At 38.9% G+C, this 26,498-nt stretch overlaps 1 protein-coding gene across 1 annotated transcript in view; it reads right to left on the minus strand.

The window, feature by feature from the left end:
- LOC108668635 (putative neural-cadherin 2) overlaps positions 1 to 22,822 on the minus strand; it is a 59,878-nt gene extending 37,056 nt beyond the window's left edge. Inside the window, exons 1-9 of the mRNA XM_047880980.1 lie at positions 22,765 to 22,822; positions 19,732 to 19,851; positions 18,261 to 18,376; positions 15,332 to 15,496; positions 12,336 to 12,590; positions 11,488 to 11,665; positions 8,758 to 8,902; positions 8,488 to 8,576; positions 4,582 to 4,745 (exon numbers count right to left, since the gene is read on the minus strand). Of these exons, the coding sequence (XP_047736936.1) occupies positions 4,582 to 4,745; positions 8,488 to 8,576; positions 8,758 to 8,902; positions 11,488 to 11,665; positions 12,336 to 12,590; positions 15,332 to 15,496; positions 18,261 to 18,376; positions 19,732 to 19,851; positions 22,765 to 22,822 (1,290 nt within the window). The remainder of the gene's footprint in view (positions 1 to 4,581; positions 4,746 to 8,487; positions 8,577 to 8,757; positions 8,903 to 11,487; positions 11,666 to 12,335; positions 12,591 to 15,331; positions 15,497 to 18,260; positions 18,377 to 19,731; positions 19,852 to 22,764) is intronic.
- Between the last annotated feature and the right edge of the window lie 3,676 nt (positions 22,823 to 26,498).

Below are 26,498 nucleotides of genomic sequence, written 5' to 3' on the forward strand. Positions count from 1 at the left end.
AAGAAAACTCTACAAAAATTCATACTATCTTTAAAGAAAACGTTTCGGAGTCCAGCTCCATCGTCAGTTTGAAAATTCTAGAACATAGATAAATCAGTAATTAGTACAGTCAAATTACAAAAAAAACTAAGTGGTAAATAAGATCTGTTTACAATTTCCAGCGGGTATGAGCTAAAAGTTAAATTTAAACTTGGCCTCTGTTTAAAAATATACAATGATTCTAAAATGCGCAAATCAGAAACACCGGTAGTGGAAGCTAAAACCTTGAAGTCAACATCAGAACTTGGAACGTCGCACTGCTCGGCGTGGGCCCGCACAGCCGAATGAGGGGGGCGCGATAGTAAGTGACCAGTTCTACAACTTTTACCCTTATGTTCTGCGACCCTAGAATAAAGATTGCGAGACGTCATCCCGACGTACGCAGATGCACATTGTGCACAACAATATTTGTAAACTAGGGACGCTCGTATATACATTGGGAGGGTATCTTTGTACCTAAAACAAAACGATTTTAAAATTGTTGACCAATAAAACACGAGGATTAACAGTTGTGAAATACTTAGAAAACAAAAGTTTTAGCTCTCTTGTCATAGTTTCGGATGCAGGGCCGAAATATGGAAGAGAGCAATAAACAACATCCTTACTGTCGCGCTCGGGAGCAGCTTCATTTATTGTAACGCTTGGACATGAATTTCTTTATTTTGGGTGAACACCAGATTAGTCGGAAATTCACTAAGCGAAAAGATATTGCGTAAAAATTCGTATTCAGCGTGCAAAATATTGTAAGTGGAACAAATACGATAGCCCCGATGTAAAAGCGTTTGAATCCTATTAATATTGAATCGAAGCGAACAAAAGCTAAAAACTATCTATATCATACTATCTTTAAAGAAAACGCTTTAAAGATAGTATGAATTTTTGTGGAGTTTTCTTTGCCTTTAAGTTTTTAGTGAATTTGCGATTCAAGCAAACGAGTGACATTATAACTCCAGGAATAGTACTCCCTGCAGGAGTTTTAATGATAAATAAAAAAGCCCTTTTATGATCCCAAACATTAAGCATAAAGCCAGACAGCAAATCCAATAACTTTTTAAAGAACATGATGAAAACACTTGACACGCGAACAACAGTATGATTGAAAACAAACAATAATTATGCAATCGTGATAGGTAAGCCCTGTGTTCTTCTATTCGAAGCACAAATAAAACCTTCTCGCCGATTATATTTACCGTGAAATTTTTTATTTTCTAATCTGTACAACTAACTTCTCAATTTCAAAGCCTTTCTCTTTGGTGGCACCGCGAAACTTAGTCGTAAATTTAAAAGCATGCCATTACGTCAGAGGAGACTCAAAACCTAAATGGTAGTGATATGATACAACATACAGTAAACGTTTCGTTAGAATTCCTAATTTTTTGTATCAAATTCATGCATCATCTGTGTAGAACATTGCGGTTAAATTAACTAAGCTTCAATTGAAACCTAAACATCATTCAGATCAAGGTCTAAAAAAGTTTCAAAACCGCGAATAAGATTTTTTACACACGAAATGTTATAGTCACTAAGTCACCAATTCCGCGCACAGCTAGTCTCAGATTTCTTCCCAAGCTAGTGCGGTCATGACAGATCTTCGTCTGAAAACCAACCGTGCCAAGAGCAGCTTCTTGAGCAGCCCGGCAGTTCCCAACCAGGATCCGCTTTACGAGTTTTTTTTATTTATTTTGCGACTATTTCTTTGACGCAACCTCGCACTAACGAAGGCGAGCAGCAGCCTGACGCGCAGCGCGGTGATTGCACGCAGACGTAGAGGTAAACCTCGGTGTCTCAGAATCGTTTTCTCGAAATGAGCTCAGACGACGAGACGAGACAAGATCTGTCCTTAAAAAATATTAAGAGAAGGAAACGATTGTCCCACAATTAAATTTTAAATCGAGATTTAAAACTTTAACTCCACTCATTGTGAAGTTTATATTGCGGTCGAAGAAGTTACTTCATGAAATGTGTCCATGGTTAAAAATATTTTATTTTGCATCGTTAGACTGGTTCATTTTCTAAGAACAATACTTCAACCCCAGCATAAATTCCCTTGATCGGCAGCACTGATGCTCAGGTATAAAGCATTAATGTCATCAGCAAAATGCTGGAGCGCAACAGTACAGCTTCCGTCGCCTCATACATGCTGAGGTTTTTGCAAACCTATTTTAAGTATCCTGGATACCGAGTGAATTAAAGCATTGAATTGCCAGCTGTGAAATTGTGGAAGCCTTTCGAATGAATGGGGCAGCGTGGAGAAAACTCTCATCAAAGAGTATGGGATAAGTGAAATTTTTTTATGAACTGACATGTGTTTGATGATTGCTGTTTCATTTTGAACTAATAATCATTGATGAATGCTTATTTTGATGCGAGAAGAGAATTGGGTTTGTTGTTCAATCACTCATTGGCACAAAGCCATGTTATTCATGTTTGCGGCATCAATCGAATTTTTTTCCCTAATCAGAGCAGAATTTTTAAGATTAAAACGTCGAGAAATAGAAGAATCAAGCTGAGGCCTAATATTAAAATGAAATAAATTTTATCCAGAGTTCCCAAATTGTTTGGATTGCTTGAGATAGAAAACAAAACTATCACAATTTATCGTTGATTGAAAGCGTGGCATTTGTGTGAGATTTAAATCTGGTTTTAGCAAAATTTTAGTTGGGAATAATTGAGTCAAGCCAGTTTTATGCAAGATGAACGCGTTGAATTGGGAATTTTGACTCATGCAGCGCCTATATATGATTTTAATTGTTTTAATTTATATCTGAGTTGGTTCTTTCCAGCCACAGTAATTCTATTTACTCTATTAAGAGTCTGACTATAACTTGGTACGAGTAATTTTTTTATTTCAGTGGCGTGCACAAACGTCCGAAACATTAATTTCATTTCATTTTGTTCAATGATGAGATCCTTAAGTCGTAACTCGCAACAAATGTTGAGCCCATGATAGAACAGGTTACAGCGTCATCAAAGACTTTACTGAAAATTGTTTCGGTTGGTAAGTTTCGAAAAAAATCTGACTGGCGTCTGCCTTCTATTCCAATAAGGTACAGAAGCGCATGGAAGAACCCGTCATATATACAACTAGTACAACTAGCCGATTTTGAAACCTCTTCAAGTTCTGTTGAATTTCCATGTTGAAATGCTTCGGAAATTGTTTTTGACAAAATCGACGACACAGCTTCACGACAAAACAATTCACTGTGTATGCACTTCTTGCTGAGACGATCTAATGAACAAGGAGACCTCCTTTGATCTTGCTTTGCGCGGCCCTCAGCGTTACGTACGACTAGGAGTTGGCTAGCAAAAACAAGGTGGAAGATACGCAGAAGTGACTTTTAAAAATAAAATGGTAAAATATGCGTTCATCCTAGAATTGAATATATTGGGCATTATTTTAACTCTGTAAAAATTTTTCTTGGGGTCTCTAAACTTAAACTTTCTTTGTTACCTCGCGGTCAATATTGAAAGCCAAGATTTCCAAGACTTCTTGAACAACAATTTAAGCGAATATTCGGAAAAATCTGAAAGAGTTATGACCAATTCTAATAATAAAATTAACAAACGAATACAGTTACGTTGAAAATAAACGATGATATAATTGAATACAATATCGCGCTTTCTTAATGAATGCTAACCGTGATATTTTGATATAAAAAGATCGAAAGCTTCCTGTGCAAATTTTCTAAGATGCACAGACGCGATGCACGTAATCTTGCCAGGTGAAAGCAAATGTACTGCAGGCGGCGACTTCGTGAGCCATGAAGCACATGGCACACTTGAGCAGTGAAGCTTATGGCATAATTGAGTTGCGAAGCTCATGACACACTTCAGCAGTGAAGTGCATGACACACTTGAGCAGTGAAGCTTATGGCATACTTGAGTTGCGAAGCTCATGACACACTTCAGCAGTGAAGTNCACTTGAGCAGTGAAGCTTATGACACACTTGAGCAGTGAAGCTTATGACCTACTTGAGCATGCAGTGAAGCTTATGACACACTTGAGCAGTGAAGCGCATGACACACTTGAGCAGTGAAACGAATGACAAACTTGAGCAGTGAAGCTTATGACACACTTGAGCATGCAGTGAAGCTTATGACACACCTGAGCAGTGAAGCGCATGACACACTTGAGCAGTGAAGCTTATGACACACTTGAGAAGTGAAGCGCATGACACACTTGAGAAGTGAAGCGAATGACACACTTGAACAGTTAAGTGCATGACACGCTTCAGCAGTGAAGCGCATGGCACACTTGAGCAGTGAAACACATGGCACACTTGAGCAGTGAAGCACATGGCACACTTGAGCAGTGAAGCACATGGCACACTTGAGCAGTGAAGCACATGGCACACTTGAGCAGTGAAGCACATGGCACACTGGAGCAATTAAGCTCTCTCATTATATACTCGTAGTTGCTTCTATGTAGCTAATAGTTAATTAACATATCTGATAGTCATTTAAAATAGTGAGTGGATTAATTTCGTTTTTCTATGAAGTTATTCACAATTTCAAACCATGATTCGTGCTGCCATGACTCACCCTATAAGAAAATTGGTTGGTGACGTCATCGTCGTCGACTGTGAGGAGGCCGAGTGGGGCGCCCGGAGCGACGTTCTCAGCCACGTCAACCCGCCAGCTGAGGGACGAGAAGACGGGCAGCACGTCGTTCTCGTCCTCCACCACGATGAGCACTGAGCCTGTACCTGCACGCGCAGATAATTTAAAGGTAATTTCATCAATCCAATATATATATATAGAACGATAAAATATTTATAGTTTTTTTCACTCGGGAAAAAAATTCTGTTTATTACATGAAACCAATTCTGTCTATCGACATCAAAATTAGAAAATAATTCTAACTCGAAATATGTAAACGAAATTATAGTGCATGATATATTGTAACTAAAAAGTTAATGTGAAACTTATCAATATGATTTCAATAATCTTCGGATGGCATTTTCGTTAGATTAAATTGGAAATTGAACTCGAAGACTTGAATAAGATCCTCGCTAAGTTATCAGTTGGTAGTCACATTGTTTATTTATTTTGTGATTTTATGGCTGTGTCGGAATACGGCTTGCGAATCAAGATACTCGTGTTGTGTTGTACTAAGATCTCCGTGTCACGGCAGTTGTACCGTGATGCAGGACTAATATGCAGCTAAAGCTGAAGATTTGCATGTACCTTAATAAACTGCCAACTAAAATATATAATAAACTCCTCTAAACTGAATCAATGTCCAGATTTATATATTCCATGTATTTATATAACTACGCTATCATAGCGTTTCTGATTAATTGTAATATTTCTGCACTACGGCGCGACTTTTTTTTATTTTATAAAGAATTTTTTTTCCTCTTTCGAGTTGCGTTTTCATTCCTAAATTACGATATAATTTCTGTGCTGCAGTAATATTTTCGCTTCTATATGTTTCTTACCATCCTTATGCTGCAAGACAACTTGTAATGATGGCACAATTCCTCTGTTACCATTCTATTTGTGCTACGGAATATTTTGTGTGGCACTTTGATATTGTTTTTTGTGTTATTTTTGCAGCACTTCCCCATTGCCGTCACTGTTCTGGTATTCGGACAGGCTCGTGATGCCATTTTCTGTGCCAGAAAGTATCCTTATCATTCTTCAAACAACACATGTTAGATAGACAAAGAAGCTGAGACGCTCTTCACGAGATAAGCGCCAAAAAATAGCAAGTCTTGCATGCCTGGAAATTATGCTGCGTCTAACACTGGGGATTTATGTCGTCATAAATAATTAAATGAATTATTAGCGAAGACATGTTCTTGAGTCTGTGTCACTGCGTCGAAGCGTGGAGCAAAAAGTGAGACTGTATGCAAAATCGAACAACGAAATTTTGACTTGCTTACAAGTTCGACTCGGCAGTGCAAATGTGCGAATTTCAAAATTCAAATAATGGTTGAATTTACTAGTAGATAATGTCTGGTTTAGTGCTATGACTTAACAGCCGAGGCAGAGTTCTAACGAAAGCACCAAGTTTAATTTTCAGCGTTGAATAAGCGATGAGTTAATTTAATTCAAATAAATTGGATGCAATTTCTGTGCGTTTCACTTTTTGTTCCGGCTTTAGTTGAGAATTTATTCAGGCATCAACAAGATCAAGAGATATGTAAGGTTGTAGCCTGAACAAATTAATCATTCGCACGAGAACTTGCAGCACCAGAAGCCACGGTCGCTAGGGAACGAGCTACATGCGCAGGAACATTTGCATCCTTGCATATGCGACCGTCTTTCGCAGCGAAGGGATTCTATCTGCCGGAAATAAGGCCTTACGTGAGTGTTTTACCATACGCAGAGCCTGTGTCTATTCCTGAGCCGTTCTCTATGAGGTCATTTCTGTAAATCCAAGGCAGTAATATAGGCAGAGCTCTAACTTCCCTCTAAGATAGGCACTTTACTGCCAAATAATGATTCAAAGTGCAGCCAGATTCGGAGAGGCCAAGTTTCCGAGCACCTGGTTCGTGTCTATATAGGAGTTTTCAATCCTCCGCAAATCTTTCCTGAGAAGCTCATGGCGGCACACAAACGGATCGCCTTGAGTTTTTTCCATGCAAGCCTGGCTTACGTTTTTTTGAGGACTACTTTCCAAGGCAGTGCTTGTTCATAGAAATGAGTCTTAAGCAGTATACGTTAATTCGTTGAAATTTTGTTGTTTTTAAGGAAACATGGCTTATAATACACAAGCCAAAATTCCTACCTTGAATCCGTTCGTAATTAAATTCTAAAGATTTATTATCTAATGAATAAGTACTTACATGGTTATCTGCATTTATTTCCAAATGAGAATGGAGCCCGTAAAGCCTTATCCAAAGACTAATTTGTACAGAACCAGCATTGGTCATCAAACATTGCATTGTCATGACGTTCAATACCTTGTGACTCGCATTTTCCTTTCCTGAAACTCGTAATAAATTTATAGTTCCCTTTGTACGGTCTGCAAGTGAGGTATTTCTGCTCCGCACTGTATTGTCTCAGCAATTAAATTCACTCGCGTGTGCAATATCTCTCCGCCGCTGAAAAGTTTTCGTCTTGGCTCTGCAGAGAAAGTCTTCCACTGTACCGGGGACCAAGCCCGCCATTCAACCATGATCGCATGTCCGTCTCCAGGCCCAAACTCGATCGCATGCCCGTCTCGCATGTTCCAACAGGTCCAAATTCTGCTCGTGTGCGAGGTGTCCCGTCGACCATAAGCTTAATGCAAGGAAAATTGTAAGGCGAATACTTTTAGTCAAGCTTCGAATTCAGCCCCAATTAGATCGCATCACTGCAATACTGCAATTGTAGCAAGCACGATGCGAAAATGTTGAACAATTCCGAAAAAATTTACAAAAATGGATTGAATGAAACGTAATCGAGGACCATAGCGAATTTTGCAAAACAAATTAGAAACCAGTCACAGTAAATCGTAATTTCATATATTCATATTCAAATTTAGGGAACAAAAGTGCTATCAGGGCGATCACAGTTGCTGTCAAGATTTACAATATGCCGTGGATATATAAAGGTGATGCTTTTAGTCTCCGTTACTCGTTTTTTGGGTCACCGTTCGGGCGGCGGTCTGAATTGACCCTAAAATAAGTGCATTTCTGCGAGAGCCTCGCTAACGAAGTTGAGCTCTATATTGGCAGCGCCTTTAGACCCGAACCTTTGCTAGCCTTTCTATTGTATAGTGCACCGTCGAGCATGTCTACCCTGTCGACTCAAGCGTACGCGCGCCGAATTTTGGCTCCAGATCGATAAGCAAGTCACATAGTGGACTTGAAACTCTGCGGGAGGAATTTAAGTCCAATTCTTGTGAATGAGTCAATCTGTAGGCTCCGTCCGTCTAAGGAATTTGAGGCCATTTACTTCATCATAAGTTTCCTTCATGAGCTTAAAAGTCCGCGTACTAAGTTCAAAGCAAACACATTCGTTGATAATGCACGAATATTCACGGACTCCGGATCTTGCGCAGAATAAACTCTGAATTATTTTACTTTTTCTGCATCAAACACTAAGTTGTAAAAGCCACATCGTTTCTATCGAACCACCTGAGCAAATAATCTCGCTGCTTCATAAGCGTGTGGTGCTGTTGATAATCAGGGGCTATATATGTATATACACAAGCTGAGATCCCACATTGCCGCGCTGCTTACTTTCAATCATAAGCCATTACGAGCTGTGCAGCGAACTATTGATTTCTGAATGATTGAAATAAAATTTAACGGAATAGAAGCAAAGCATCAATATATCTTGCGTTCCTTTCATTTAATTTGATGTTTTGAATATTACTGCAATATTTCATTAAAGTTACTAAAAAAAGTTCTAACCTGTTTCCCACGATCAATTTTTCATAGGAATAAGGTGTGCGGCTTTTCAGGCCTCCCCCGTCAGTAGCGACCACCTGCAGCTGGTATGCGGGCGTCTTACCTTTCAGACCTCCCCCGTCAGTAGCGACCACCTGCAGCTGGTATGCTGGAGTTTTCTCGCGGTCTGGGCAGCAGAGGGCGGTCGAGATGCTGTGGCGGAGGGCAGACAATGTGTGCTCAAGATTCACTCGAAACGAATTTGTCTTCACTTTTTTATAAAAATAAATTATCAAGTAGTTTAATGGACATAAATTAAAATTCACATTGAATGATAAAACTAATCACATTCATATTTACATCAAGAAACACGCATTGTATACTGCGATGTTACCTGCCAGTTTGTGGGTCGATGTCGAATATGGGCTTGCCAGAGACCTCGTCGATGACGTTCTTCTCGATGGCGTAGGTGAGGTGAGTGTGGCCCGCCTCGCTCGGGTCGTCGTAGTCTGTCGCCTCGGCCGTCATCACCACCGCGCCTGGCGAAGGGTGGCAGCAATTTCATAATTATGTATTATGAAATTGATGATATTTCATGAGATTTTTTCTTATTTATATTTTTATATGATTTTTTTGTTTTTTGTTTTATATGAGATATTTTCACTCATGAATTGTAGTTCGGCATCATAAAGCAACAATATATTGTATAAAAATTAGCCATTTCTTTGTGCCGAATATCTTACATTTATACACGATAGCTAAATATTAAAGGTTTAACAAAATAAAAGGTATTCAGATTAATTCCAAACGGATACATTTCTTAGGTTGTTAATTACTTTACCAAGAAAACCTCAGTTAATTTTGTTAACTCTGTGAATATTTCGAGTGTTGTAGGGAACCAAGATTCTCTGAATTCAGCTCGTCTTTCCTTCGATTTTCAGCTCTTAATTACGAAATGCTGCTCGACTGTCCCAGTGAAACCAACATCAGTTCTTTGTGTTGACCATTTGCTTACCCATAACAGCACCCAAAACCTTGTGGTCTAAACACACACTCACACTTTTCTCATTGCAATTGAAAACTGATATCAATAATTTAAATCAATTGATCCTCTTATTTTAAATTCAATAAATTCAAAAGCAACTTAACCTGTTTTCCAGGCTAACGTGCTTCTCACCGCGCCATCTACCGAGTATCGGTAGTTAACCGAGAGTTAACCGGAGTATCGAGTTAACCTGCTAGTCTGACGCGCTTAATTCGTGTGCTTCAGTCCCGTAAGTTAATGCATGTAAAATAACAACTGACTATTCACATAAGAATTTTATGTTTAAAGAACAATTTAAGTAAAATTTTAGATTACTCTAGAAAGGATTGTATAACCTAGATTTATCAAAGCGTAAACAATCCTATTGAAAAAATATATTACGCTAAATTTTCAGAGCAGAAAATAGGGCTGCAACGAACGCCAATTAAAAATTAGGTCGGTGAAAATTAGACCATCACTAATAGCAAATTGGCTGTAGGTGTGTATCGTCATCAGAACGTGCAAATAAACTTCGTTAAGCTCGACTAGGCGACTCCAGGCACGGAAACTCCCAAGATGTCACGGCTGAATGCTGTCTCAAATAACCTACTAGAGGGAAGCAGTGTCTTTGGATTTATTGCATGTGGCGCGCGACGGTCCAATTGTCGCCACACACCGGCGCCATATTGTTCTCCCTCGAGCACTGATATTGTCAGGCTTGGTTGACGCCAATATTCTATTCACTGCAGAAAGCATCAATCCATTCTCTGCCTCCCTTACAACTCACTGTTGTCAGGCTTGACATACCACATCATTCCATTAACAGTCTATCAGTCTACCTAAACACTAATTGTCACTTTTGTCAGGCATGGCAGAGGATGATTCTAAGCACATTTCCTAAATCGGCTCAAATTATTATATTCAGCAGATTATATCGCTCCATACATCAACGTAGACATAAACCGGCTCATATTATTGGGTTCAGCTGACCAAATAATTTTATTCACAACCCTCGAGTTCATTAGAGCCGTTAGACAAATCCCTCACGCTGGACAAACCCCTCACGATGGAAAAATCCCTCACGCTGGAAAAATCCCTCACGATGGACAAACCCCTCACACTAGACAACCCCCTCACGCCAGACTTCGTTTGCTGCAATGCAAGTCTTTCATCTGTATTAATTCGAGTAAAATTTTGCTGCTTTTCACGCGCGCCATTTCTTTTATGAACATTTCCACATCAACAACCAATAAGATTTTTCCTACAAATATTAAACATATCAATGATTAACAACATAATGTCGAAGAAACCCGAAGCATTCCAGACCATCAAAAGATACTTGAATAGAAGAAATAAGTAAATGCCACTAACTTAAGGTAAAATCGCTCCGTAACTTTGGAATGTGAAAAAGTCACACGAACACGTTTAGATTTTTCCAAAAATATCTGAAGAGTTTCTCGTGCCCGGTGTTCTTACCGCTCTCATAATATATGCCATGTCTGAGGCAAACTCTATGGCTTTAGAGGGTAAGCCGTTAGTGAGCAGAACAATGATTATGCTACGCTGATCATAACAACATCATACTTGACACGGATGCTTGCTATATATTATAAAGCACTTGAGTGTAAATGAACAATATTGCTACAACAGCTGTAATACCGTGGGGGATAAATTTTTAAATGTAATTCTGTTTCGCTAAAAGCCTCAAGCTAAATTAATGACGTCGCATATCCTTGATTGCTGAGAGAAACCTTAGAGAATATTTTGAGCGTAGATATATACGCAATTAATTTTAATGCTCGCATTAATGAAGAATGAAGAGACAAGTAAAATATTTTAACAAATTGTAGGTAATGCTGTGAGTTCATCAGTCTCTAGATCCTTTAGGTACCAAATTTATTGACAATGCAAAATATCACATTGCTAAAATTTATTAATTGAAGAAAAATTGACGGGAGACATGCATGTCAACCTGGTCACAGCGCAGCCTGAAATTAAAGGCGATGTATTAGTCCAATTGGACAATTGAACTTCATGCAAAAAAACACTATTTTGAAAGGCGACCGAAATGTACAGCTGGGCGCTGAAGGGGGCGCTTACCCGCGCGCTCGTTCTCTCTGATGGAGGCGATGAGCGGCTGTGCGGGGAAGAAGGGCGCGTTGTCGTTGACGTCCTTTACGTTGACGAGAAGACGTGCGACGTCGTGATGACGTCCGTCCGTCACCCCCACCCACAGGTACCAGTGGGGGACGCCGTGGGGTACGTCGCGGTCCAGAGGCTGGACCAAAGGAAAGTGGGGAATATATTGATAATTTCATGGAGAATTAAATCATTTGTGAGGGATGAATTTTAGGTTCGTATCAACATCAATAATACATCCATGACACAGAGAGTAAATAGTTATAGATGAGAAATAAATTGTGATCAGCTAACCAAGAAATAGTGACATAAAGCAACGTAGAAATTTAGCCGATGCTTCCGACTGAAAACTTTAACAATAAAACGCAGTCCAATTGAAGACAATGTGCTCATCGAGCACGCAATCTTGTACTTTTGAATAATTTCTAAGCTTTACTTAAATTCTCCCTTATTGATAACGGCCATTTATTTGACGCTGTGTATGCTAGATAGATGTTCCTAGAAGATCCATTCTGGCACTGACTCATGAAATTCTTTTATTAATTAATTTATTCCTAAACCTCTCCCTGGAACTTATTCAATAAAATTTGTATTCGTGCAGGTAAATAATAAATCCAATAAAGAATGTATTGTTCGGAAAGCCATGAGCATCCTTCAATACTTTCATCAATCATCCATCTCCTCTTTATGCACATACAACAATAATATTCATTGTAGAGATGAACATAGCACCGATGCAGATGTCACCAATACATTCGCCAAGACTTGAAGTGCATTTAATAAGAGTTGCCATGGCATGAGTCCCGTACCTTAATAAAAGTAATGTCGCCGGTCTGACTGTCGATTGCGAAAAATTCTGTTGAAGTTGAGTTTTGAGGGACGGGGGCGAGCTTCGGTGGTGGGCGCACCGAGACATCGAGGTCGGCGTAGGAGCTTCGTTTTTCCCCTTCAGCGCCGCCAGGAGCGCGTGTGGCGTTAGGGAAAAATCCAGCATCGAGTTGAGCGACCATGATGGAGTAGCGCAGGCGACCTGCATCGGTCATGTCGGGGTCGTGGGCTCGCACCTAGTATGTAAAAAATTAAGGTTTCTTGGATAATTATTAACAATTACGCAGCAGGGTACTTCAGATCACGGAACGTTTTGTATAAAGTTTAATGGTCGGGAAAATCCAGCACTGGGTTGAGCGACCACAATGGAGTAGCACTGGCGTCCTGCATCGTCATTGAGTACAAAAATTAGGTTATCGTGGAAAATAAATAACAATGACGCCGCTATAAGCCATATTTTTAGACCATAAAAGTTCTGTATAAAGTTTAATGTCTACTCCAATGAAACCACCAGCCCTTGAAGCGAACTGAAACAATCATTACACATTTGAATGATAAATAATGTGATGAGTCCTTCGAGCAAATGTGCTCGCTTGTGATGGACATGATACAATTCAATGATTCAGTGGGGGGGATAAGATGATTCATTTAATAATAGAAAATTAGGTGTAGGGGCTCTGCAAAAACTCATAGAAGTTATTAACTTTGAACGAAAAATATTCGAAACAGAAGCATCGGAGTGGCAAAATGAAGAAATTTTTAGATGCAAAACTAACTATTATTTTCCTAAATTTCAGTGCCGAACAACTTCATTCTTTTCATAATGAGCTTATGAATAATCGAGGTGAATATGACGGTGATAATCAAAGTTTCTCCTACAGAGACGGCGACAGATGAGGCTCGTGAAGCGCAGCGGCTTTATTATTCATGTGCTGGAGCTTCTCGCTGCGCACAACGCCTGTAAAATTTCCTGATAATATTGGAGACTTGTTTAGTTTTATTAAATATTGATGTTTCGCAAACTTTAGGAAGGCATCTGCGAAACATTTCGTTTTGGGAAATGTTTAAATTGTCGGTGAATATTAAAAATAATTAATTGATGATTCCTCCTGATAACAAACATCCATTCCCATTGAACATAATTAACGGATGGTGTCAAATGAATATTCATAATGATGGCGATAAATAAATAAATCAGCTGGGAATAAACAAAAAGAAGCCAACATCGTGAGCTTGATTTTGGTTAACCTAAGCTTCCTAGAGCAAACACCAGTTTGACTAAGCGACTAAGCCTCACAGTTGACTGTCAGAGATGTCCAATAGGCCTGGTTGACTATAAGCACTCAGCCTCATAGTTGGCAGCCAGGCATTTCATATATGCCAGGTTGAAATTTCGACAGACGCAGGAAACGATTCTACAGAAGAGGCTCTCCAAGGAAATAATTGTGAATGAAACTTCAGGAGCCACTGATATCTGACATGCTGCTCACGCTCAGCGTTCTAACGAACAGCAACTTGAGGTCGTATACCCGCCTGGCGTGGAAGTTTGAACAGATCGCCTAATGGAACAAACAAGTTGCTTTTTGAACACTATTTAGTGTTCAATTATTGAAAAACAATATATATTATTGTTTCTATAACCTTAATTTAACAACCTTTGTCTTTAACAATTTTATTTTTAATAATATTTTGATGCAGTTTTAATTAAAGCGTTCTTTAGTTGCCAAGATTATTTTATTCAAGAATTGGCCCAACCATTACTTGTGCCATTGGACACGCTTGGACAACATCCATTCGTTTTTTAGCTTCTGCCGGCGGATGTGAGCAGCAACAAAAAGCGCGGCAAGAAGCCAATAACACCAACAATCTTTGCCGAGGTCAAGCCTGAGGCTGTTTAATGAACGATCGATCTTACAGAGACTTCTTGTAAACGTGGCTTGCAATCCCTTAAATTTATTGAAAAAGTTTGCGGGCAAGCTAAAATTGAACAATTATACTAAGAGCGTTTAAATGATATTTTAACAACAATGTGATCTATTGAAGAATTCAATGCGTGTAATAATTCTTGCGTCATATTCTCAAAAGCCTAATAGGTTGTAAGGAATTAAGAAAGCAAATAATTTGGTTGTTCGCCAGTTCACTCGCAATTTGGTTCCATGCATTTTGAATAAAGATTTGGTTCAAAGCGATCCAGATTTTAAATCAAGTCAATGCCTTGTGTGCTGTGATGGTTCAGGTCCAATTTCACACATGCTCTGTTTTCGAGCTGCAAAACTGCGCTACTCAAACATGAATAAAGCAGAATGACTCAAACCTGGCCTGATATTAGTCCGCATGTCATGACCGGTTCGCTAATGAATGATTACTCGTCCACTTTTGCTAAGGAAACGAATCAGTTACTCAATAATATAAATATAAAAACCCGGAACAATTTAATGATTATTTCAGATATATTAAAAAACTCGCTTTTAATCCTGAATTATTATGTCGTAGTGTGTTATCTACCAATAAGAATATCGTTAGTACTTCCGAGTTCAAATATGTGTACGAAACTAAATTCAATGAGATAATTTTTCGTAACTACTGTTTTCATTTTCGAAGAGGAAAGTTCTTCACTGCACCGTAAACTTTTAAGCGGAACATAACACCATGAGGTTCGCTTTCACACAAAATGTTGTTTAATTATGTGTATTAACTTTCAAGCGCTACAAATGTTTCCACTGCAAACAGCCTCAGGTTTATTTCAGGGACATGGCAGTAGACACAGCTACATGAGCCGCGGCAGGTGGCAGTCATGGCAGAGGACACACCTGCAAGATGAGCCGCGGCAGGTGGCAGTCATGGCAGAGGACACACCTGCAAGATGAGCCGCGGCAGGTGGCGGTCATGGCAGCGGACACACCTGCAAGATGAGCCGCGGCAGGTGGCTACCTGCATGATGAGCCGCGGCAGGTGGCGGTCATGGCAGCGGACACACCTGCATGATGAGCCGCGGCAGGTGGCGGTCGTCCTCCTCCGTCACTTGGGTCTCGTACAAAGGCCGTGCAAAGTACGGGCGGCTGTCGTTGGTGTCGGTGACGTTCACCACGACGCGTCCGTATGCCTTCTCGGTGCCAGCGACTGCGGCCACGAAGACGTCGTACTGCTCGAGAAATATAATGCTACTCAAAACAAAGAGAATAACAAGCTCTATGTCACGAAACATTCCGTTATTGAAATGATTATTTAGAAGGTGGACAACTAATGTTTTCTTTTCGAGATTAAAGAACTAATAAACTTCGACAGGCATCGAAAACAGCAACCTTACCCCACGTGTTTGTGTTTAATGAATGCGATTCTACTCAATGCTCAAATGATTTTTGTAGAATCCGTCTTGTTCAAAATTTGCACCAGATTGGCTTTTACACCGTTAAAAATTATGAGTTGCCATTTTTGACACTCGCATTGCGTAAACCACTTCCAGGCGAAATACATTTTGTGCCTAATAATGCATCCTTGCCAACATATCCTTACAGTCATTTACGATAAAGACGTCACGAATATCTTCGAATTGATTCAACAACACTACATTTTTCCGGTTTGTTTTTGACTATCTCATAAGCTGGCAACGACGGATCAACGCGAGGCAACTTTAACAATCTCGAGTTACGCCTCAGGACCCCCATATATCTGTGTTGTTTCGAGGCTCCGGCAGAGCGACACAAATGATCGACCAGGTCAGTTTGTGGACGCTAAATTAACAAGGCAGGAGACACATGGCTGCGGTGTTCTGCCTTTAGCATCGAGGTTCCATTACCTTATTGAAAATCATGCTCTCATCTTCGCAGGTCAGCCATTTGCCTGTCAGAGGCAGTGACTTTGCGCAACAAAATTCGAAATTGAGAAAGCCTTTTTGCAATATGCTGGGTTCCTGGGAGAGATATCTCCAGATTTAATATTTGTATTCCATGCAACTAACATTCAATTATATTATCCAAGTTGATGCCGAATTATCACTGGGACGCTGCCACGGAGTCACTCCAAATTAGTTTATATTATATGGAGGAGATAAAATAATTTCAGACATTGTGGCAACGTGTTGGTTTTATTGCGCTTTTAAGCTGCAAAAAGGTTAAAGCGGCCGCCAAATATTATCTCTTTTTTTTCTGACATTAAAGAATCTATTTTTATCGCAGTAACTTTTTTCTTTCATATTATTGCTAAACCAACATGTGAAGAAAGTTGATTTTAAATCAACGAATTTAAAAAATGCTAATTCCTTATAAGCCTCATAGCAATTTACTACGCATTTTCGACTGAACTGAATACTCAGTATTCACGATACAGAACTAATAAAACATTTATTGAATAATAAACGAAATTCTTGCAATTTTAACTGCACTGAATTGTTGCAGATATGATTTCATTTTCGCTCGAATAATATTAGTCACGAGTCATTTAAACATTAATTCAGCATTATTTTCGTGAAATGGAAATGTCAAACGACTTTATTTATACATGGAAGAGAACCATCTTCTTGACCGCGCATCGCGGCCACAGCTGGCCCCTTGAGGTCTAGTGGGGCATTTGTTTTACCTTTATATATATTTTTTTTTACATTATACATTACGCGCCGTTGTCGGATGAGGAAGAAGCCAACCAAGTGGCAATTATACTGACCAAATATGAGTTAATCGATAGATTCTTTGAGGTTAAGTACTCCTTCAATGTTCAATGAACGTTCAACTCAATCGACATGACCGAATCATTTAGGGTTAAATGGCATAATAGAAGTTCAGTAACCGTAAAGCCTTTAGAATTACAATTCCTTGTACATGTGTACAATGAATCCATTCCTTGTACAATGAATCCATTTGTACTGAAGTAAAAGGCAACGGGAATCGTAATTACGCATCATAAAATATAATGCTGTACTTGTACCTCTCAATAATTTTATATGTGATATTTCAGCACCTCCATCCGTTCCCGCCGCGCTGGCTGCAACAAAGAAGCGGCTAATGCCGCCATTATACTAATGGGGTTACAGCCATTTTTGAGGGTCACGGTATCAGAAATAATAATTTTATGGATGCGTATATCTTATTATTATATCTTATATAACTTAATAAATTATTTGGCTAGGTTGTGACATGACTAGTGCATATCACAGTACTTTATTGAAGTAAATTTTCATCATCACGCGTCTCCCATTCCCTGTACTTTAGTATTTTCTTACCACGCAGACTTGGTTTACATAGAACTCGACTTTCTTATCTCCTCTGCACGGAGCAAGTCTCTGAGGAGCACTTAACGTCGAGCCTACCTAGCTTTTTCTCTCTGAACTTTTCCTAAGAGTAAATTCTCTTACGATGTGGACAGGTGGAAAATCCAAGGACTTTTTGAATATCAAATGACGAAGTTAAGTGATGCCAAACATTAGGTTTTAACAGAGTATTGCTGTCATACTCATCGTTGTCTGCCACCAGCAACGAGTGGTTATTTGAGGCGCTGCTCCGAACAAACAGAATCAAGAGGATAGTATATGTCTTGACTTCTATCCTACAACAGAAGATCCAACACCTGCAGATCGAATGCATTAGTTCCTCGCAATACTGACAGCAGAGAAGTTATATTGCCCGCTGCCGACAAGCTTGACCGTCCATTGCTTGTTTGGTCTTCTGAAGTTTATGAAATAATCTTCATGAAAGTCGAATCCTTCAACAATTTGCTATAGTCGTTTACAATGTCATCACTTTATTTTCCAGTGTGACTTTCACTAATATATGTTTAGTTGTATCAATATTTTAGTGATGATCTATCTATTCAAATCATTGAGTAAAAAAATTCATGCGTCAATGAATACCCCACGAATTCCTCACAAGGATCGTATGTGAGGTGTGCTCACATCCTGAGAGTAATACACTCACGATGTTGCGGGACTCATAATCGAGAGGCGTGGAGAGCTGCAGTTTGCCAGAGAGACTGTGAATGTAGAACTGCCATTGCTCGTTGCCGCTCACGATCTCGTACGTCACTCGGCTGCCTGTGGCAAATGCAGACCATTAGCGATGTGAAGGAGCCGCGGTGGCTGACATCCATCACTTCTCAGCCACTACAGTTGGAGAAATGAACAGGACTATCCAAATAACTATGTACTTTTTAGCGCATTTTCTCATTTATGGAAAAAATGCGCTATTGTGCTCGTCATGTCTGTCCGTCCGTCTGTCTGTCCGTCTGTCTGTCCGTCTGTCTGTCCGTCTGTCTGTCTGTCAGTCTGTCCGTCCGCGACTTCACGTTTTCGTCGACGAGAAAATGCGCTCTCTGTCACTCACTGTAGTGAGTACTGAGTTATATTTTTAGCTATTGCGTGGGTCATCCTAACCCGCTTTGGCCCGACAAAAGGACGTATCAGTGCTACGTCCGCTCCTTGCTCGGACTGCAGGTAAGAAGTGTGTCACTATTTAAACAATTTGACCCGCTATTTATCCTGCGTGCAGCTCATGACTGGATACCGCATTACCTCAACCTAGGTCGATTTAAAGTTATTCCCATTGAGTGCTCAAAAATAAGGTTTTAAATCAATCCAGCTTCAGCGAAAACATTTTCTAATGTGTTCTTTTGACCATTTTCAAATCCGCTGTCCGAACAAAGTTGGTTTAATAAAAGCCGAAACGCATAACTGCAGGGTAACTTCAGTAGAAACTTCAGCTTTATGTTAACAATTATGACCAAAAAATATCTCATGCCAGAACCATTCGCAAAATATAAATTCAATTGATGATTTAACAATGTTATTAGTTCGTAACATGTCGTCATCATGTGACAGCAAGTTATATAAGTAATGCTCCAGTTGGCAGTTGTAGAAAACATTTGGGACAACTAAAATCTAGAACGTGTTTACCGAATGCATCCAATTTCACTAGATGAATGTTAACGACAAAAGTTTTTCTCAACAGGCACACGACTTTTGACCGCCGTCACTAGCGTACATGCTGGAGCTCGCGTGTGTGCTTACAAAACCTCGTTTAGGCAGCAACCCTGGCCCAGAACACGGTCCATGATTGGTTGCAGGAAAAAAGTTAATATAGTTCTACAAACTTCTCTGAACTAATACTAGTTGTGAAAACATTCATGAAAAAATTGGAAACTATAGGCGTGAAAACTTGAGGGACAAATGATTTTAGCTACTTACGCACTTAAATTGATATTATAATTCCTCGGTGAATTGGCACGAAAGAAAAATAAATTATAATAATGTAATTAAATTATACTCTAAGCTCTATATTAACTTTAAAGCATAACTGAAGCACCAATATAATCTTAAAACACACAAATGAGGGCACAATATTTTATTTTCATTTTAGTTTTCAGTCACCACATCGGTCGCCCCACACTCACGGGTGGTGTTGGAGTGCGCCGAGAGCTGCGCCAGGAGGACGGGCGCCACGTTCTCAGGCACGGTCACCATCTGGTCCGGTCTACTGAACGTCAGCGTGCCTGTCCCGCTTAGTTCCGACACTGCAATGAATGCATCAATTGTATTGTTAATGATAATTATCTATCCATGACATGCACAAATTGCTTGGGAGTATTGCAGTGATTTTAATTAATGTAATAGGCATGACTTTCACGTTTTGATAGTAATATTCTTCAATATTTCAGCTCCTAATCAGTTTATTAGATGTCAGTATAAATTAGTACCAACATACAAGTGATTGTGTTAGCGAATTAAAGGCCTGAAATCTAATATTAATTTTCAATTAATAATCATATTAAGAATAGAGTCCTGAGAGTAACAGAAGAAACATATACTCACGCTAACTACATAGCTATCTTATTGTATGATGTCTGCAGCACAAAATAAACGGAGAAGACATCATGGTTTTACAGCTTCGCGCATAATTAGTTTAAGTTTGCACCTCACCAAAGACTCGTAAAGCAATATTCACATTTACTCATACAATATTCACTTCACAAGGGAACGATGAATTCCAAGATTGAATATACCCGAGCGATTCCCAATCTATTTTTCCCGCACTTCAAACACCATAACAAACTTTTATTAATTCTTGTAAATGGTTTCTCTGGAGGCTTTTTTGGAAGGATCATCTGTCTCTCAATTGCGTGCAGAAGTTTGCGAGTGTTGGGAATCCATGCATGCTGCATAATTCAGGCATAACATCATGTGGCAGCTGTACTGCTGTAGCAGCTTCAATTAGTGCGGTCTTCGGGCAGAAATATGGCCTCCACCTCGTAGATGTGACAGAATTGCGAATAAACTTCCTTTGAAATCTACACCCTAGAAACTGCTACTGCTGCTGCTGACTTTGACTGTATGAGTACCCGCTTAGCTATTCCTTTGACTTAAATTGCTTTGCCGAGAACGAAAATCATACCTGGAAATTACACTCAGGTTCGAATAACTCTAATGACATTTTAAGTTTTGTACATTTTTTTATTTGTGTATTTATTATCCGCGTCATTACGCACTGCCAAATAAGCAAAAATTTAAATCCTGAAAATCTTACTCAGTTTAAAATCAAATTTAATTTATAGTTCGTTCAAAATAGTTACACTTAATTGAAGTTCTATATAAATTGATTACTATAAGCGGAAATCATTTTGCCTTATAACTACTCAATAATAATGATTTGTAAGACATCTTTTTACAAAAGCCTCAAAATATTTCATATAGAGGCGACGAAATTTACGAACTATCATTATATGTGGCTGTGCATGCTTGAGTATGACAGGCCAGAAAATCTACAGCAAAATTAATCATCGCGTCGCTACCGATGCTTGACGAGCATGGACATCGTAGAGTACTGACGGCATTTCAAAAACCATCGTCGCACATAACTGTAAACAATTTTGCAGATGAGAGGAGTTTTTTTACATTCGTTTCAAATTATAACGGAAAATCCTCTAATCATATCTTGGACCTCAGAAATTTATGCAAACTACTTGATCCAATAAAGACCAAGAGTTTATGGTTCTCTTATAATTATTCACTAATAAAAATCCAATCTGAGTATTTTTGGGAATAGTGACAAATAGTGAAAGGCATTACTTGTATTCCATGATGTAAAGCTGAGAGATTCCGGAAAACTTTATTGAAAAATTGGCTGTAAAATTCCCTAACGATTTTTTATCACTCTAATTCGAGTTCTAGAATGGAAGTAAAATAAGTGTGAAGATTTTTATTACTTATTGAGTGGTTCAAGAAAATATATCCATCACAATGAAAAAAACAATAAATTGAAGATGCCAATTATAAGCAAAATAACTCTAAGCTATACAATTAGTGAGCAATTCTAAGTCCCACAAAATTACTGTTGGTATCGATGTATTAGGTCCAGGAGTTTCGCCGCTTTTTTCAGGCCCTCATGTCGTATGTAAAATCTCGTATCTCATTTTTTTATTTGAGTTATTAAGGAATTTCTGGACGTTATTCGCAAAAATTTGCGCTCAGTGACAGGGAAGCGGTCGGGAAAGATGCAGCCTCGTATTCCCAACAATTTCTTTAATACATTCGCCGCGTCATATTTGTGATTTATAGTGGAGAGTTAAAAGAGAGATTTATTGCTTAAAAAATTCTCTGATGGCAGCTGCAAGTTTTTTTCAGTCTTTATGACTGAGGTTAGCATTAAAAAAACTGTCTCAAATTCACAACAAAAGCAAGACAAACAACTCAACCAATAGTCGGAAAAAAGGTTTTAGTTTTACAAACCAGAAAGGAATAGTTACTCAAGCTAGAAAAGAAATTTTTAACAGGCCTCGGTAATCTATTGTTCAAACGGTGGCCAGGCTTCCTATGTTGCGTTGCGACACGAGCGGCGGTTATCTCCGACCAGCCAAAGCGACTTTACCAAAATTGCCGAGCGACAAGGCGAGTTGCTTCTCCATAGAATGCAGAAATTAATATATAATGTAAAAATTAATAATATACATGTTCAAAATAACAATATAGCTTCTGGTCGTGCCCAATTCATTTGAAGTGAAAATTGGGACAATTTTATGACTTCATATATCGGTATGCAAAGCGGAGTGACTTTTCTCGCAGCCATTCCGCTGAATTTTCATTTTTTATTAGTGTCACGGACAGTGTTGCCAAATGGCCTAAAAAAACTGACAAGTCCGCTGACAAAGAGGCCAACAAAGGCAAATCAAATTTAATTATTTTCGCATTTTTTTAAACGTAATATGGAAGTATCGCAATCAACAATTTTAGCCGGCTAACGCAATTGAAAAAATACTAAATCGCGAAATCTGTCCGGAAAAAAAGACCGTCTGGCAACACTGGTCACGGAGATTGGGAGATTCCGTTTACTTTAAATAAAAGTTATCTTGATGAGATTCAAGTGTTTAATGATGGTCAATATGAAAAACTACATTCATGGGATTCTAAGAATAATTAAGGAAATATCTCACCGTTTGTGATCTGCTCGCCGAGCGGGATGAGCAACGGGACCAAGAAGTTCACAGCCATGGCGTCGTTGTCGTGTCGCTGCTGGAGAAGTCTTCTGAATGCTCCTTAATATCAAATGAAGTAGCCTTAATCACTCATTTTTGCTTGTCTGATCAGCCTGGTCATTTAAACAATTAACTGCACTTGAATACTTATGCGCTGTAATTAAGAAGTTAAATAATAAGATCACAACTTCGCTACATATTTTTCGTGAACGGAAGAAAATCTTATCTCACTCACATAAATAAAGCCCGATGTACTCATGCAAAACACTAACGAACACAATACTCCAGTAGAAAAAGAGGATTATTTTGAAGTATATTCTACATGGATTGTAACATACATAGAACATTTAGTAAAGCATACAAATTAAAATAAATATTTCCTTGCAACAGCAGAGAACCACTATTCGTACCATAATTTCCAAGCCACAGGCATACCGCAATTTCATAATAAAAAATTCGTATCGGTTTTCAAGTCTCGAAGCTTGCAAATGGAGCTCGGGACTTCACTCACAATTCAAAAAACATACGAAGTTGCATCGATCATACAAGGCGGTCCACGGGGCCTGATGGCCGTGTCTTCCTCAGGGAGGTACTGCACAACTCTGAAGTAAGATGATCTTATCAGTGACGGCAAGAAAAAAGCTTTGTTTGCCATAGGGAAAGAAATGTGGCATCCTATTGCATTGGCACAATATGCAAATGAGCAATCGTGGCAAGAGCGACCTGTCCACGCTAACGTGAAATTTGAACGAGACTCCAAGTAAAGGAAAGCGTCCGCTTCAATGACATGAAGAAATTGAGGCTCGAGCCGCTGTTGAGAGTGTGACGCTCCGAGGGAATAGAACCAATTTTAAACTTTGAGGGACATGGCTGGGTAAGTCACTACGGGGAACAATCGCAACTGAATGAATATTTGAATATTTTACGAGTTTTAATCAGCAGTCCTGAAGTTATAGGCGCGGGAATTTGTCTCATTTCACCATTAAACAAAAAATTCATTCTTCTTCCATACTGATAGAAGTGCTCACGTATTTTCCTCATTGAATGCAAGTCTCACATCCAGCTCAGGTGTCCATATAGAAGCAAACAAATGAGGCTCGCAAACCTTGTATTGTTTTCATTGCACATGCGGCATACAAATACTGGCATATAGAGGGAGAGTATAATTGCACTAAGGTTTTTAAACCCAGTGAAACATGAATCGGTAATAATATTCATGCTTAAGCATGCATTTCCATTCATTCTGAGTTAGAGGCATCCAAGGACTGAATATATAATAACTCTCGCGTGAAGTAGGGCTGTTAATGAAACTTCATACGAAGCACCAACAAAAAAAATTCTTTTTAATTAACTTTCAGTACAACTGAGCGAATGTTTTCTGCCCGAACCCATGTTCGGGCAATGGGTGATATATGATATGAGACACGATTTCCAGTGTCTCTCTATAAAATCCACAAAAGGTAATCAAAACGCAAAAAATTGTCACCATGAATGGTAACACTACATGAATATGCCCTAAAATTTGTTTTGGAGATAACGGCAATTTGGATATAATGTTCGACGGCGAATGAATTGACACGCACTTCTCATCAAGTCAGAACTCTCAATTTATTTTACATTCATTACGATGGCTGTAATTCGTTGGTGGATCTTCATTCAAGTTTAATTAGTCTAGTCATAAGTTGTGTAAAATATTTGTGAGGATATTTAACAATTTACCTGAAAGGGAAAAACTTCCGCCAATGAATTTATTTTTCGTCGAAAAAGTAAAGGCAATTGTGGTTCAAGATTTTGTCATTGGCAGTAATGACGACAAGTAATCATTTGCGACATAAGTCCTCAGACTGAGATGCCGCCATTTGCAAGACAACATATACATATATAGGGCTGTGCAGGGCTAGAAAAGTTTTGCTTGCTGACCAATATTGCAATGACTATTTCTAAATGGTTTAAATTGAGTTTTTAACATATCAACTTACTCCCACATATAATTATTTATACTAATTTCAATTTTGTATGACAATTCAAACTTTTCTGTGACCCGTTTTTTCCGAACAAATTGCAGATATTGATTATAAAGGCAGAAATGAAGTCACAATCTGCGTTTTGAACAAAATTTTTAGGCGAGTGATTTCACGTGACTGCTTCATTTTCATCTAATCGTCAAGTAACAAAATGCAAGACGAATATTATGCACTCTAAGAAACGTTCAAAATTAAAAAGATGTGATGTTGCATATATAAAGGGTCCATCTTATTATATTGCCAAATGAAAATTTCGAAAGTCATTAAGCGTTTCAAAAGAAGCAAATTCAATTATTCATCTTGGAAGTTTGAAGAACTTGTTCATGTCAGGGAATGTGATTTTCTGATCAAATTAAACTTCCACGACTGAGTAAGAAAAATCATTCCGTTAGCATAACGCTGTTTAAGATATAATTATTAAATGTTTTTTTTATTGAAACTTCTCATAGAATAAAACATTTGTCTTCTTGACGTGATGAAATTAGACGGACGCGACCTTTATAATTGTGCAGTGACACAAGTGACTTGATATACATGTGTGTGTAGTGACACAGGTGACTTATACAGGAGTGTGTAGTGACACAAGTGACTTATACAGGTGTGTGTAGTGACACAAGTGACTTATACAGGTGTGTGTAGTGACACAGGTGACTTATACAGGTGTGTGTAGTGACATAGGTGCCTTATACAGGTGTGTGTAGTGACACAGGTGACTTATACAGGAGTGTGTAGTGACACATCAGGTGTGTGTAGTGACATAGGTGCCTTATACAGGTGTGTGTTGTGACACAGGTGACTTATACAGGTGTGTGTAGTGACATAGGTGCCTTATACATGAGTATGGAGTGACATAGGTGACTAATACATGTGTGTGTAGTGATGCAGGTGACTTATACATGTGTGTTAGTGACACAGGTGACTAATACATGCGTGTGCAGTGATGCAGGAGCCATGTATGCTTGTGAAAATTGATCTACCTCATTGTGAATCAAAGTTCATTGATCTACCTCATTGAAATGAACTTTGATCTACCTCATTCAGTGCGCTCGCCTGTAATTTCACGTTGATCCGATACAATAAGAATCCGCTCGCAAATTTCCGTATACACAATGCAATACCAACAAGTTTTAGGGATGTGGGACGAACGCTTTCTTTCCTGAACTTTTCGCTATCCAGTACCGCTGGTGGGAGGCGCTTGGTAGCCGTTGAAGGAGGTGCTCTCAGCATGACCTAGGGTTTATGTCCACGCGCTAACTCTGGGACCATGACACCAGATACATAAGACATATATGTCCACAAAACGGATGCTGTAGAGCGGGTTGCGTTTGTAAAGACATGTTGCGAGCAAGGAAAGGCTTTGTCTTGAGACAGGCCGGTGTCTGACAGGCCCGTGTCAGGCTACTCAGGAAAAATCGAGGAAGCGGAGAGATCCTTAGCAGTCTCAATACCGTTGCCCATATATGACATAATCACAAGTTTCATAAACATAAGATGTAAGTGACTGTTGTCATAAAATTGCTGGAAAGTATTATAGCGTATATCATTTAAATTCATATATTCTTTTAAATTATCAGAATATATCAAATTATTTATATTCTTGGTTAAATATCATGACGTAATCCTACATGTATTGATGAGATAACTGTTTTTTTTAGCGATTGATTCCGT

Source organism: Hyalella azteca, unplaced genomic scaffold (assembly GCF_000764305.2).
Source record: "Hyalella azteca isolate HAZT.00-mixed unplaced genomic scaffold, Hazt_2.0.2 contig6741, whole genome shotgun sequence".
NCBI lineage: Eukaryota > Metazoa > Arthropoda > Malacostraca > Amphipoda > Hyalellidae > Hyalella > Hyalella azteca.